At 35.4% G+C, this 12,769-nt stretch overlaps 1 protein-coding gene across 7 annotated transcripts in view; it reads left to right on the forward strand.

Annotated features, from left to right (window-relative positions):
• The window catches only part of ME2 (malic enzyme 2), a 64,972-nt gene that overhangs the window by 22,072 nt on the left and 30,131 nt on the right, over positions 1-12,769 (forward strand). For 6 of the 7 annotated variants that reach the window (XM_079109015.1, XM_079109011.1, XM_079109012.1 and 3 more), the window contains 7 exons: positions 1,203-1,352; positions 3,721-3,796; positions 4,795-4,956; positions 5,196-5,299; positions 8,943-9,052; positions 9,150-9,247; positions 9,563-9,676. In XM_079109015.1, coding sequence (XP_078965141.1) covers positions 1,203-1,352; positions 3,721-3,796; positions 4,795-4,956; positions 5,196-5,299; positions 8,943-9,052; positions 9,150-9,247; positions 9,563-9,676 — 814 coding nt within the window. The remainder of the gene's footprint in view (positions 1-1,202; positions 1,353-3,720; positions 3,797-4,794; positions 4,957-5,195; positions 5,300-8,942; positions 9,053-9,149; positions 9,248-9,562; positions 9,677-12,769) is intronic. The other variant, XM_079109016.1, reaches the window with a different exon arrangement.

The following is a 12,769-nucleotide window of genomic DNA, read 5'->3' on the forward strand; positions in this document are numbered from 1 at the left end:
GGACTTGAAAATGGGGAGTTGACTGAAAAGGGCCCCAAACAGTTGAGCCCCCTGAGCTGCATTAAAAGACATAAGTATAGGACTATGCCTGGTTTAGGTAATCAAGCAGAAGGGACATTAGATGCAACACCTCCAAGGTAAGAGTTTTGCATGTGAGGAAATGGAGAAGTAGATGAGTATGGAGATGAGGCTGGAAAGTAGGCAGAGGTCTTGTTAACTGTTTAAGGAGCTTGAACCTTATTTTACTGGCATCTGGAAGCCACTTAAGAAGAATAAAATGACCATAGTTAATATTTTTAAAAATAAGAATGGATTGGAGCAGGGTAGGAAGATTATATGTATAAAGTCAAGTTAGAAGGCCAAGAGAGAAATGGTGGTGGTTTGAACCAGCTGCAGGTGGAAGGAGCCAATGGATATATTTGAAGTGTTTTTGGCAGGTAGACTCTGTGGGACTTGGTGATTTACTTGATTGGGTGGGGGAGGATAGGAGAGGAGAGGAGAAACAATCAAGAACAGACTCTGGGTTTCTCATTTAATTAGGTGATAGCAGGGAAGAAACAAGTTTGGGGGAAGATGTGAGTCTCTTAGACCAGATGATTTCTCATTTCCAAGCCAGTATTTTCCTGTTCTATAAACTTAATTCTTTATAGGAAGTTATTTATTTATCCCCATGAATAGACCATTGCCTTCTTTGTGCTTTTCTGTGTATTAATACTTAAAAACCTTACTGGATTATAAAGTCCTTGGCAGGAGTCACCACATGTGTCCCTGGAATTCAGAATAGTGCCTGGCACAGTTAGTGTTTAGTAAACATTTGAATGAAAACCACTTCATTTTGCTTCCTTATTTATATGTCAATCTCCTGGAAGATTAATTCCTTAAGGGTAGCGCCTTCTGACGATCTTTACATTTTCAGTGCTCTGTATAAAACCTGACTCATAGTAAGGACTTAGTAACCTTGGGCACTAAGGTTATTCTGTTATTTTCTTCATTATTGTCTACCTCTTAAGTACATTTGTGTTTTTGCTAGTTTTTAGTCCTGGGTGTTGAATAGTAATAGTTTAGGATTTTGATAGTTTTTTTTTAAAGAGGGTATAGAGGTGGGGAGGGCCCAATTTTAGACATTTAGGTTTAACTTTCAAAAGCTAAAACTTATTGTGACACAGTATGAGTCAGAAAGTGCTTACTATGCTTAATTTCAGGTACATCTATATAATGGGAATACAAGAAAGAAATGAGAAACTGTTTTATAGAATACTACAAGATGATATTGAAAGTCTAATGCCAATTGTATATACACCAACAGTTGGTCTCGCCTGTTCTCAGTATGGACACATCTTTAGAAGACCAAAGTAAGGCTTACTTTTTAAAAATATATATAGATGATTGTTGTATAAGGAAAAAAAAATCATTCCGTAACACCTATTAGATTTATGTTAGTCTTATCCCAACCATGTTTCCCATTCCAGAAAAGCTTAATTTGAATTAAAAGATATCAATAAAAAAATCAACATGTTCTTTTACTTTTGTAGAAATAGTGTAACTAGTTTCTAACCTTCAAACATGATTGTTTGAGGAATTGTATACTTTTTAATTCTTTCCCCTCCCTGCAAAAATGGACTTAATCCTGGTGGCAGATTCTCCATAATTATCAGTAGTTTTTAGTAATCTGCCCAAGTTAAGGGATTGATTCTATCTCATTTTTCTGCTTTAATTTTTGTTTGTTCTCTCTCTCTCTCTCTTTCTCTCTCTCTCTCTCTCTTTTTAAAATCAGCTTTCATGAAATTTAACTTCAAATTGTTCTTGTATTTCCAGACATTTTAGGTGGAATGAGTACTGGAATGGGCCCTTGACTCAAATCCTTGAATGAACTAAGTAATCTCTCAGAATGTTTTCTCATATATTAAACAGGGATAAAAGTACCTGTTAAAAAGCTGTTGAGAAGAAACTGATATGATTTTTCTTTATCAACTTACAAGCATTACATATATGCTGTTTTAAATGTATTTGAATTTGTCTTGCTCCTCTACCTGTTACTTTCCTCAGTCCTTTTATATTTGCCCATGTCCATCTAACATATTGATGTAAATGTAGAAATTTGGGCAAGATATGATAGCATTTTTCTTCAGTCTCCCTTCATCTGATATTATGGCTCTCGAATTTTAATGTGCATAAGAAGCACCTGTTGGACTTACTAAAAGTAATTGAATCCTGCCAGTTTACCTCTCTCCTTCCCATCCCCAAGATTCTGATGGAAAAAAAGCTCTGGCAGTCTGGAGTTTAGTGAACACCCTCTGTGATTGTGCTGCAGGTATTTCCTGTGGGATACTGAGGAACAATACTGCTATTGATTAATGTATCTAAAACATTCTGTGATATAATCCAGCTGATCACCATGTTTATAGTTTCTTATAAGATTTGTAGTTCTCAATCCAGACTAAGTAATAGAAGAAAACAAAAACACGGCTGGCTGGCCCCGCTGCCAGGGATTCTGATTCATTTAGGCTCAGACTCAAGTGTGGGTGTCTCATAAAAGCCCCTATTATCATTCTCATGTGCATGCAGAGATGAGAACTGACATGAGACACAAGAGCATGGTTTGGAGTGAGGGTCAATAACTGTATATCATTATTGCATAATATACTACATAGGTAATGGTTTGTTTTGTTTGGTACTTAGAAGGAGGTCAGTAAATCTTGATTGGTTGGTTGATCTAAACTCTAAGCCTCAAGTGAGAATCTCTGGAAGTGGGATCTGGCATTTTAAAAAGCTCATCAGTTGATTACATAGCCATGATTAAAAAAACTACTGAACTGCACTAATTTGATATACAATAGTAATGCCAGAGCTCAGAATCAAGTGAAAAAGTTGAATGTTAAGAATAAGTTTAAAGGGGCTAGGCTTATAGCTACAGGTAGAGTGCTTCCTCACACACATGAGGCACTGGGTTCTACCCTCAGCACCACATGAAAATCAGCAAACAAAATAAAGGTGTTGTGTCCATTTACAACTAAAAAAAAAGAAAAGAAAAGAATAGTTCAAAGGCACAGAGGACAACCTATGCCTGAACTTTTTTTCTGGGACATAAGATACTTTTTTTCCTATTTCTCTCCTCTTCGTTTTTGAAAAATTTATCTCAATTAGATAACAGCATATCATGGTTAGCTTTTCATTAGTTATTCCATTGTTCATACATATTTTAGAACTCCATGTTGTACATGATAGTTTTTGTCAGTTTAAAAAGTAATATATTTAAATAAAAATAAGTTCACTTTTTCCTAATGCTTCAAGTATGTCATTTTTTATATGAATTTGCTGTAATTTTCTTCCTTTCCTTCCTGTTCCTTCAAATTTTTAGTTGTACTGAATTTTAACTAGTTTATTTGAATTTGTTATTCTTCCCTGTATTGGTGGTTTGTCTTTATGTTGTTTTTTTACTGGAGAAGTACTGAGTGTATTTGAACATGCCATGCAGATACATTTCTTCTTGAGAAAAATGATCATTTCATTTAACAGTAATCTTTGTTGCAGTTGTTATGTGAACAATGTAATTACAGTTTGAAATAATTGAAAATAAACCTATGTGACTAAGCTAAATCTGATTGGAAATTATACTCCATCTTGGTGTTTATTAAAATCTAAGTATTTGAATTGTGGACAAAACTTAGAAACAAGCTAAAAACTGTCATGAAATGCAAAGGTGTTTTTGTTCTGTTGCAGGGGATTATTTATTTCAATCTCAGACAGAGGTCATGTTAGATCAATTGTGGATAACTGGCCAGAAAATCATGTTAAGGTACTAATAGCACAACCCTCCTTTTTGCAAATGTTTTCTTTTGCCTTGCAAATTTTCTCTAAATTGCCATGAATGGTTTTTCATTGTTGCTGTGATTTATTTTGCATTTATATACATACAGATTTTAGTGCTTTGTGTCTAACAATTACTATGATAATAGTAATTGTTCTAGAATGGGTTACTGGTATAGAGTTTGAAAAAGAAATTGGAGCTAGTGCAAGGTGAACCCTCTCACTGTCACTAATAGTTATTCTAGGTAGAAGAAATCATTCAAATGCCATAAAAACTTACTCTGGAGGGTGTTGGAGAAGATTGTTTTTGCCTGTCTTTTTTCTTTTAAATCTGAGATTTAGATCCTTAACAAATAGAAAGTTCTTAAAAGAGTTTTAAATTTAGCAAATATAAACCTCTGTCAATGTGGCTGTCTTTCACGAAATGAAATGCAATAACATCAAAATCTTTTGATAGGCTTTTGTTTGATGCAGGCAGTAATCTTGCCTCTATTACATATATCTTCCTTATCAAAATAAGCATTGATGAATAATCATTAGTTCAGGTAATCTAGAAAAAATTTGATGTGGTAACTAAACTCACAGTATTGTTTTAAAATCTTACATATAGGTATGTATATTTTTTTTATTCTAGAAGTTTTCTCCTTTGCTAATTGCTAAGGTTTTTCTTATTGGCCCTGCATTGTTGTGTTGGAGTAGCATGTTGTTTATTTCTAAACTCTTGTTTTTTCTTAATGGTAATGTCTTCATCAGAATTTTGTTCACTTCTCCTGTATTTAATCTTTCTGAAAATACTTGAATTGGTCTTTCAGATGGAGGCATTTAGTAGAAATCCTATATTAAGTATGCTTGGAGTACAAGTTAGTCAAAAAGCAATTTTATTTTTAAAAGTGAAAGTGAAAATATCTGAGGAGAATCTTGTTTTAAATGTGTTTCTTTAGTGCCCTATTTTTTAATTTTCTTTTTTTCCTTTGTTTTCTAATTAAGGCTGTTGTGGTGACTGATGGGGAGAGAATTCTGGGTCTTGGAGATTTGGGCGTCTATGGAATGGGAATTCCAGTAGGAAAACTTTGCTTGTACACAGCTTGTGCAGGAATACGGCCTGATCGATGTCTGCCTGTGTGTATTGATGTGGGAACTGATAATCAAGTGAGTAACACTATTTCCCCCTTTGTTTCTCCTGTATTTGCTTTTAATTGTTCATCTTTTGAAGAAGATTTAAGAAAAGAAAATCTTGTGATTAGATGTTAATCTTTTTTTTAAGCTTCACTTTTAATATGTATACAAATAATAGTAAATTAAGTTTCGTGAAACATTGCAATTTTGTTTTATATCTTTAGAAGTAATGTAATGAAAGATTTTATTCTTACATTTGGTTTCTTTTATAGGCACTCTTAAAGGATCCATTTTACATGGGCTTGTATCAGAAACGAGATCGTTCACAACTTTATGATGATCTGATTGATGAGTTTATGAAAGCAATTACTGACAGGTAAGAAGTTTAAGTATGTGAAAGATAAAAACACCTTTAATTGGGGGTCTGAGATGCTGTAGTTCTGTTTTATTTTTCTTTATCTCTGGTGAAGATAGGCAGGAAGATAATAAATTTGGGGAACTTTGTTCTTTCCTATGTGATGAGATGTGCTGATGAGGTGGCATCCCTGCCCTACCTGACATCTGGAGGGAAGTCTGCACTTACTCTCCTATGACACTCTCACTGCTCGGCTCTCCTGCAGCTTTCATGTTTTAACTTCTCAGACATTTGGTCCTCTTCCTTTTCTGTCTCTCACTGTGACCTGGTTTTCCTACTCCTGCAGTCTTGAAACTTTCTCTTCTCTTGGCTAGTAGAAGACTCCTAACTTGCTCTTTCTTCTACCTTTCTCTTCTGTCGTTTTCGCTGGTTCTTATTCTCTTGTGTTAAATGTGGTTGCCTATGTAGTCTTTGAGCCGTACACCATGACCCATGGAAACCCATCCCAGTAGTCTTGTGTTTCTAGCCCCTAGCATCCCCCATTGCGATATTCTGTTGATTCTTCAGATTCATATCTAACTGAACTCTTTTTCTTTCTAAACAGCTTTTTATCTTCCCACCATCAATGGCAATATCGTTCACCCTATTAACAAACCTTTGTTCTGGTGTTATCTTTAATTCTTCTTCTCCATCAGCCATCTGTGCATACAGTCAGATGTTCCTCAATATCCGGTTGGCATTGCCACTTAAATGCCTCATAAATGTGTCTCTTTCATTACCACAGCTTTGCTTTATCCTCTGAATTCCTCTAAACCTTCCTCCAGTTTTTCTCCATTTCATGTTCACTTTAAGACCAGATTAGGGAGCTGGAGTTGTGGCTCAGTGGTAGAATGCATGAGACCCTGGGTTCAATTCTCAGCACCACATATAAATAAATAAAATAAAAGATCCATTGAAAAATAAAACAAAAAAAAAATTTAAAAAGATCAGATTAATCTTTTTAAATGTGTACTTTATTCTTTTGCTTGAAATCCGAATAATTTTCTATTGCCACAAGATAAAACCCAAACGCTTTACCCTTAGGATCTAGTTGTCCTACCTTTTAAATTACTGACACCTGGAAAAACTCAAAAATTATTTCCTTTTCAGAGACAAAGCTAACAAATCCAAAGCTGAACTTTTTATCTTCCCAGATTTTGTCACCCCCACATTGTATCTTCTTAGGCATTGCTCTTGTCTTGGCATTGTAACAACTTCTCCCTCACTTTCCAGCTGGTCCTCATCACCAGTTTGTTTGTTCTGATGTCTTCATTGTATGATTGTTCCTTCTGTTTTCTTTGCCGTGTGCTTCAAATCTCTCACATCATAGCAGCCTCCTAGCTGCTTCTCCTTTGCTTTTCATCTCTCCCCGACACCACGTATCACGTGCTACATGTATCAGTGGCAAGTTATCTTTGCTGACAGATTTATGTGAATTCTTCCCTTCTCTCAGTGATTGATGATGAGGCACAAAAGCAAGTCCCTTTTCTCTATTTTGTCATTCAAGAGTCTCCCTCCTTTGGCCCCAGCCTACCTTAACCATCTTCTCTCTATTCTTTAATGTAAACCCTAATTTATTTTTTATTTTTTTGGTACTTGGGATTGAACCCAGGGGTACTTTACCACTGAGCCACATCCCCAACCCTTTTTGTATTTATTTTGAAATAGGGTCTTTCTGTGTTGCTGAGGGCCTCACTTAGTTGCCAAGGCTGGGCTTGAACTTGTGATCCTCCTGCTTCAGCCTCCCAAGTGACTGGGATTACAGGTCCCTATACCTATACCCAGCTTGACTCCTGACATATTGCAGAAAATTGCAGGGTCACCAAAACCTTGCTTTTTTTTTTTCTAACCTTTTTGCTTTTTATTCTTCTTTCCCAGATGAACTCCTACCTCCTTTTAAAGCCTTCCCTTCTTACTACTACTACTTACCTAGATGACTAACATCTCTCTCCAAATGTTGGTACACTCACATAGCAATTTTTTTTTTTTTTTTTTTTTTTAACTTTGATAGCAGGACAGGGGCACTTACTACTGAACCATATTCCCAGCCCTTTTTATTTTGAAACAGGGTCTTGCTGTGTTGCTGAGGGCCTCACTAAATTGCTCAGTCTGGCCTTGAACTTGAAATCCTCCTGTCTTAGCCCCCTGAGTTGCTTTAATTATATGCATTACTACCATGCTGTCTACATATCAATTATTTAATTACTTGTTTAATATACTTTCTCATTTTACTATTTAATTGTTAAAGTAATGATAATATATGTCAAATACATACTTTTTGAGACTTAGACAGACTCTTCCTTTTTAGGAAGTTACTTAGTTGCTTATGTGCTGGGCACCTTCCTAAACTCTTAGAAATAGTTTTCACAGATTGATATCCATGAGCCCATTATGCTTCCACATTCTTTTCAGACTCTCCATAGGTTTTGTTATTGTTGTTTTGGTGCTGGGGGTTGAACCCAGGGAGACTTTACCACTGAACTACATCCTCAACCCTTTTTTTATTTTTGAGATAAGGTCTTACTAAGTTGCTGTAGCAGACCTTAAATTTTTTATTATTATTCTTTTTATTTAGCTTTTAACTTTTTATAGACTGCATTTTGATTCATTGTACACAAATAGGGTACATAATTTCGTTTCTATGGTTGTACACAATGTAGATTCATACCATTCGTGTAATCACACATGTACATAGGGTAATGATGTCTGTCTCATTCCACCATTTTTCATACTCCCCTCCCACTCATTTCCTTCTACATATTCTAAAGTTCCCCCATTCTCTCATTCCCCACCCCCACCCCCATATTTATCATTCTTCACTTACCAGGGAAAACATTAGGCCTTTGGTTTTTGGGGCTTGGCTTATTTCACTTAGCATGATATTCTCCAATTCCATCCATTTATTTGCAAATGGCACAATATTATTCTTCTTTATGGCTGAATAGTGTTCCATTGTGTATATATACCAGTTTCTTTATTCATTCATCTGTTGAAGGGCATCTAGGTTGGTTCCACAATCTAGCTATTGTGAACTCAGCTGCTATAAACATTGATGTGGCTGTGTTACTGTAGTTTGCTGATTTTAGGTCCTTTGGGTATAAACCGAGGAGTGGGATAACTAGGTCAAAAGGTGGGTCCATTCCAGATTTTCTTAAGATTCTCCATACTGCTTTCCAGAGTGGCTGCACCAATTTGCAACTCCACCAGTAATGTAAAAGTGTGCCTCTTCCCCTACATCCATGGCAACATCTATTTTTGTTTGTGTTCTTGATAAAAGCCATCTACTTGAAGTAAGATGAAATCTTAGAGTTGTTTTAATTTGCATTTCTCTAATTACTAGAGATGTTGAACACTTTTTCATATGTTTATTAATTTCCTGTGTTTAACGATCCTCCTGCTTCATCCTCCCCCTTTGCTAGGGTTACAGACATGCAGCACATTTTTATTTTTAAGTAGTAGATTTCTACATTTTGAGTCTAGTCTTTCATAGACTCTGAAAACTTTTAGATGGCCTCGAACTAATAGAATACATTGTTTTTAAATGCTGTCATAAGAAGTGTTAAACAGGAAAACTGTTTAATAATGTTATTTTTAACACAACCATTGTGGTTTTTGCTGGTTTTAGATATGGCCGGAACACCCTTATTCAATTTGAAGACTTTGGAAATCATAATGCTTTTAGGTTCTTGAGAAAATACCGAGAAAAATATTGTACCTTCAATGATGATATTCAAGGTAAAGTGAAAAGGGAACTTTAGGTTTTTGATTTCTATTTTTTAAACATCTATAATGTGCCCTTTTTTAATTTTAAAAATCTTTGTTTTTCTTATAGGAACAGCTTCAGTAGCTCTAGCAGGTCTTCTTGCAGCCCAAAAAGTTATTAGTAAACCAATCTCAGAACACAAGATTCTGTTTCTTGGAGCAGGAGAGGTAAGTTTTTGTTAAGCTTTTTAGAATTTAAAAACCAACACTCCTTTAGAATTGGAAAGTAGGACACAATGATGGTGTTCATAAACGAGCATAATGAGCTTATAATTTATTGAAATACACAGGGTATAAATCCACAACTCCTATTGTAAAATACATAAAATATGTTTATAGAGATTATCACAAAAAATAGATTTTGTGTAATTTGAAAGGAAGAATAAACTAAGTATTTCTCATAACAGTCTTCTTTTATAAAACAACATGATCATTGCATCATACTCTAGTCCTCATTTTTAAAATCTGTGTTTTGTTAAACAGGCTGCTCTTGGGATTGCAAATCTTATAGTTATGTCTATGGTAGAAAATGGCCTTTCAGAAGAAGAGGCACAAAAGAAAATCTGGATGTTTGACAAGTTTGGTTTATTAGTTAAGGTAAGGTATTTAAAACTTGGAGAAGCAAAAGAGTGTTTTTATTTTTTAGTTGGATTTTTTAAATTTAATTTTTAAAATTTTGTATCTCACTAGACTATCCAAATCATACCAACTGTGAACCTTCTGTATTGTCAACAGAGATCCTCCTATGTCGTTGTCTTTTATAAATACTGTTGCTTTGTACTTAAATCATAATTTCTTTGTTGGCACCAAACTTACCCTTTCTTGCTTTGCTCTCTGGGCAACAAATCAAATAGACATCATGTATGATCATATTTGACCCTGATAAAACTAGATTCTTCTGTATGGTACTGCTGGGATGGAATCCAGAGCCTATGCATACTAGGCAAGCACTCTACCACTGAGCTGCCCCCAGCCTTAGAATTTAAAAGTTTTTAATGAGAACTCAGAACATCTTAATTAAATTATTAGCAGTACATGTAATTTTGAGCAGAAATTCTTTAATCCTTTGGACATCATAATCCCCCATGCCAATTTAAAAGAACATGTTTCTAAAACCAGTTCATGGATAATAAAGAGCTCTGCCAGGTTATTTTAGTACCCTTTGGACTGCCTGCCTTCCTGTATTATGTAAATTGGTTACTATTTTTATTAAGAATGTCATAGATTTCACACTATATAACATCAGTACCTGTAAATTGTTCCATGGTTGAAGCTATCTAGTATACAGGCTGTGTTTGGGTAGGAGATTACTACTGGGAATTGAAACCAGAGGTGCTTTACCACTGAGCTCCATCCCCACCCCTTTTTATTTTTTATTTTGAGACAGGATTTTGCTAAGTTCCTTAGGGCCTTGCTAAGTTGCTGAGGCTGGTCTTGAACTTGTGATCCTCCTGCCTCAGCCTCCCAGGTTCCTGCTATTATAGGTTTGCACCGCCATGCCTAACTACTACTTTATTTTCCTATGTGCACATCATATTATAATAGCAAAGCAGTTACTTGCTATTTACATCTATAGTACAACCCATCTCAATGTACTTTCCTCTAATTCTCCTCTTCTTAACACCTCTTCTTAATTAATATCAGCATTCTATTAAAACAAAAAATAAAATGGAAAATTAGAACATATGAATGAATAACCTTGAGGCTTAAATTATACATAATTTAAAATAAAATAACAGTAATTTGAGGTATACCAGACATTCGTAGTTAGAGTTTATTATCTTTAATACTTTCAAAAATCCTGTGATTGGTTTTTTGTTTTGTTTCTTCTGTGAAGTTCTTTATAATTGAGGAAACTGAATTTTAAAATGGTTAGGAACTTTTTCAAAGTCATGAGTTTATCAGTGATGGAGGTATAATTTAACCCTAAGAAGCCCGATCGTAAAGCCCGTCCTCTGAATCAGTAAACAGTGCTGTTCCCTCAGAGTCCATAACTACCATATTTGCTAGTATGTAAAGTGCACGGCTTATAAGACGTGAGAGTTACAGAAGGAGATTCCATTTTTCTACTGGTACATAATTTGGTGCTTTATTTTGTAATGTTGGTTTTCATCAAATGTTTTGTGATAATGGTAATAGGTCAGAGGAATATAGTGTTGGTAGCAGCAAGTGAAAATTCCTGTTCAGGTTCAGAGTATTTATTTTAGGATGTGCTAGTAGCTTAAACTGTGGGCTTTAAGCTTCCAGTCTCTTCTGGTGACCCCAAACACTGTAGTCCCTTTTGAGAATTTTCTGTTAAACCCCAAACTGGACAGCTTTGGAAATTCTGGGATCAACAATACTGAGAACCAGACCATTAAGGTTGTATTTTAATTACTGCTTTAATTAACTGCTTGGCCAACTTGTGATGGCCCACTTCTTTTCCAGTCACTCCTGGTTCTTACCTGGTTATTCTGGAGTTGTGTTGAAAAAATTTTGCTTTTGTGGGGAGGTGACTTCTCTTCCACCAAAATAAAGATGCAGGTTTCTTGGCTTGTTGGTTTTGTACTCAGTATGTTTTTTTTGTGCTTTAAATAATATTTTTTAAGTATTTTTTATTTTGGGGGTACCAGGGATTGAACTCAGGGGCACTTGACCAACTGAGCCACATCCCCAGCCCTATTTTGTGTTTTATTTAGAGACAGGGTCTCATTGAGTTGCTTAGCGCCTTGCCATTGCTGAGGCTGGCTTTGAATTTACAATCCTTCTGTCTCAGCCTCCCAAGCTGCTGGGATTACAAGCATGCGTCATCAGCTTGTGCTTTAAATCTTTGAGAAATTCATTGTTGTAGTCTGTCAGTGTTACTTTTTCAGCTTTATGGCAGTACTGAGTATTTAACTTTTTTTTTTTTTTTTTTCCTAACACCTGGGATTTAGAAAAGAAAGTATGTTCCTTTGTTCAGCCATCTTGAATCAGAATTCCCTGTTCCTCTTGTTTTTGAACTCTTGGTAGTAAAGGCCCATGGTGTCTGTCTGCAATTCTGAAATCTTAAAACTCTGAAATCTCAAAGCTTTTTTCTGAAATTCATTTTGGTGACAAATTTAATTGACCTGAACTTAATCTGGTAGCAAAACCTGACCTGAACTTATGAGAGGCTATTTGTAGTCTTAAACTTTCTTCTTCACAAAAAGAGTAGCAGGAGTATAGGTGGATATAAGGACATATAGCTCATTGGTAGATTGCTTGCGTCAACCATGCAAGGTCCTGGATTTGATCCCCAGGACTGCAAAAAGTAAATAGAGACCTTAGAAAACTTGGAATGGAACCCCATTTGACCCAGCTATTCTACTCCTTGACCTATACCCAAAGGACTTAAAAATCAGCATACCACAGTGATGCTGCCATGTCAGTGTTTATAGCAGTTCATTCACAATAACTAGATTGTGGAACCAGCCTAGTTGTCCTTCAATAGATGAATAAAGAAACTGTAATATTATATATACAATGGAATATTACTTAGCCATAAAGAAGAATAAAATTATGGCAATTGCAGGTAAATAGATGGAGTTGGAGAATATCATGCTAAGTGAAATAAGCCATTCCCAAATAACCAAAGGCCAAATGTTTTCTCTGATAAGTGGATGATGATACATATCAGGGGGACGTGGGTAAAGGAAGAATGGAGGAAGGATGGATTGTATCGAAGGAAAT

This window comes from Sciurus vulgaris, assembly GCF_902686455.1.
Source record: "Sciurus vulgaris genome assembly, chromosome: 13".
NCBI lineage: Eukaryota > Metazoa > Chordata > Mammalia > Rodentia > Sciuridae > Sciurus > Sciurus vulgaris.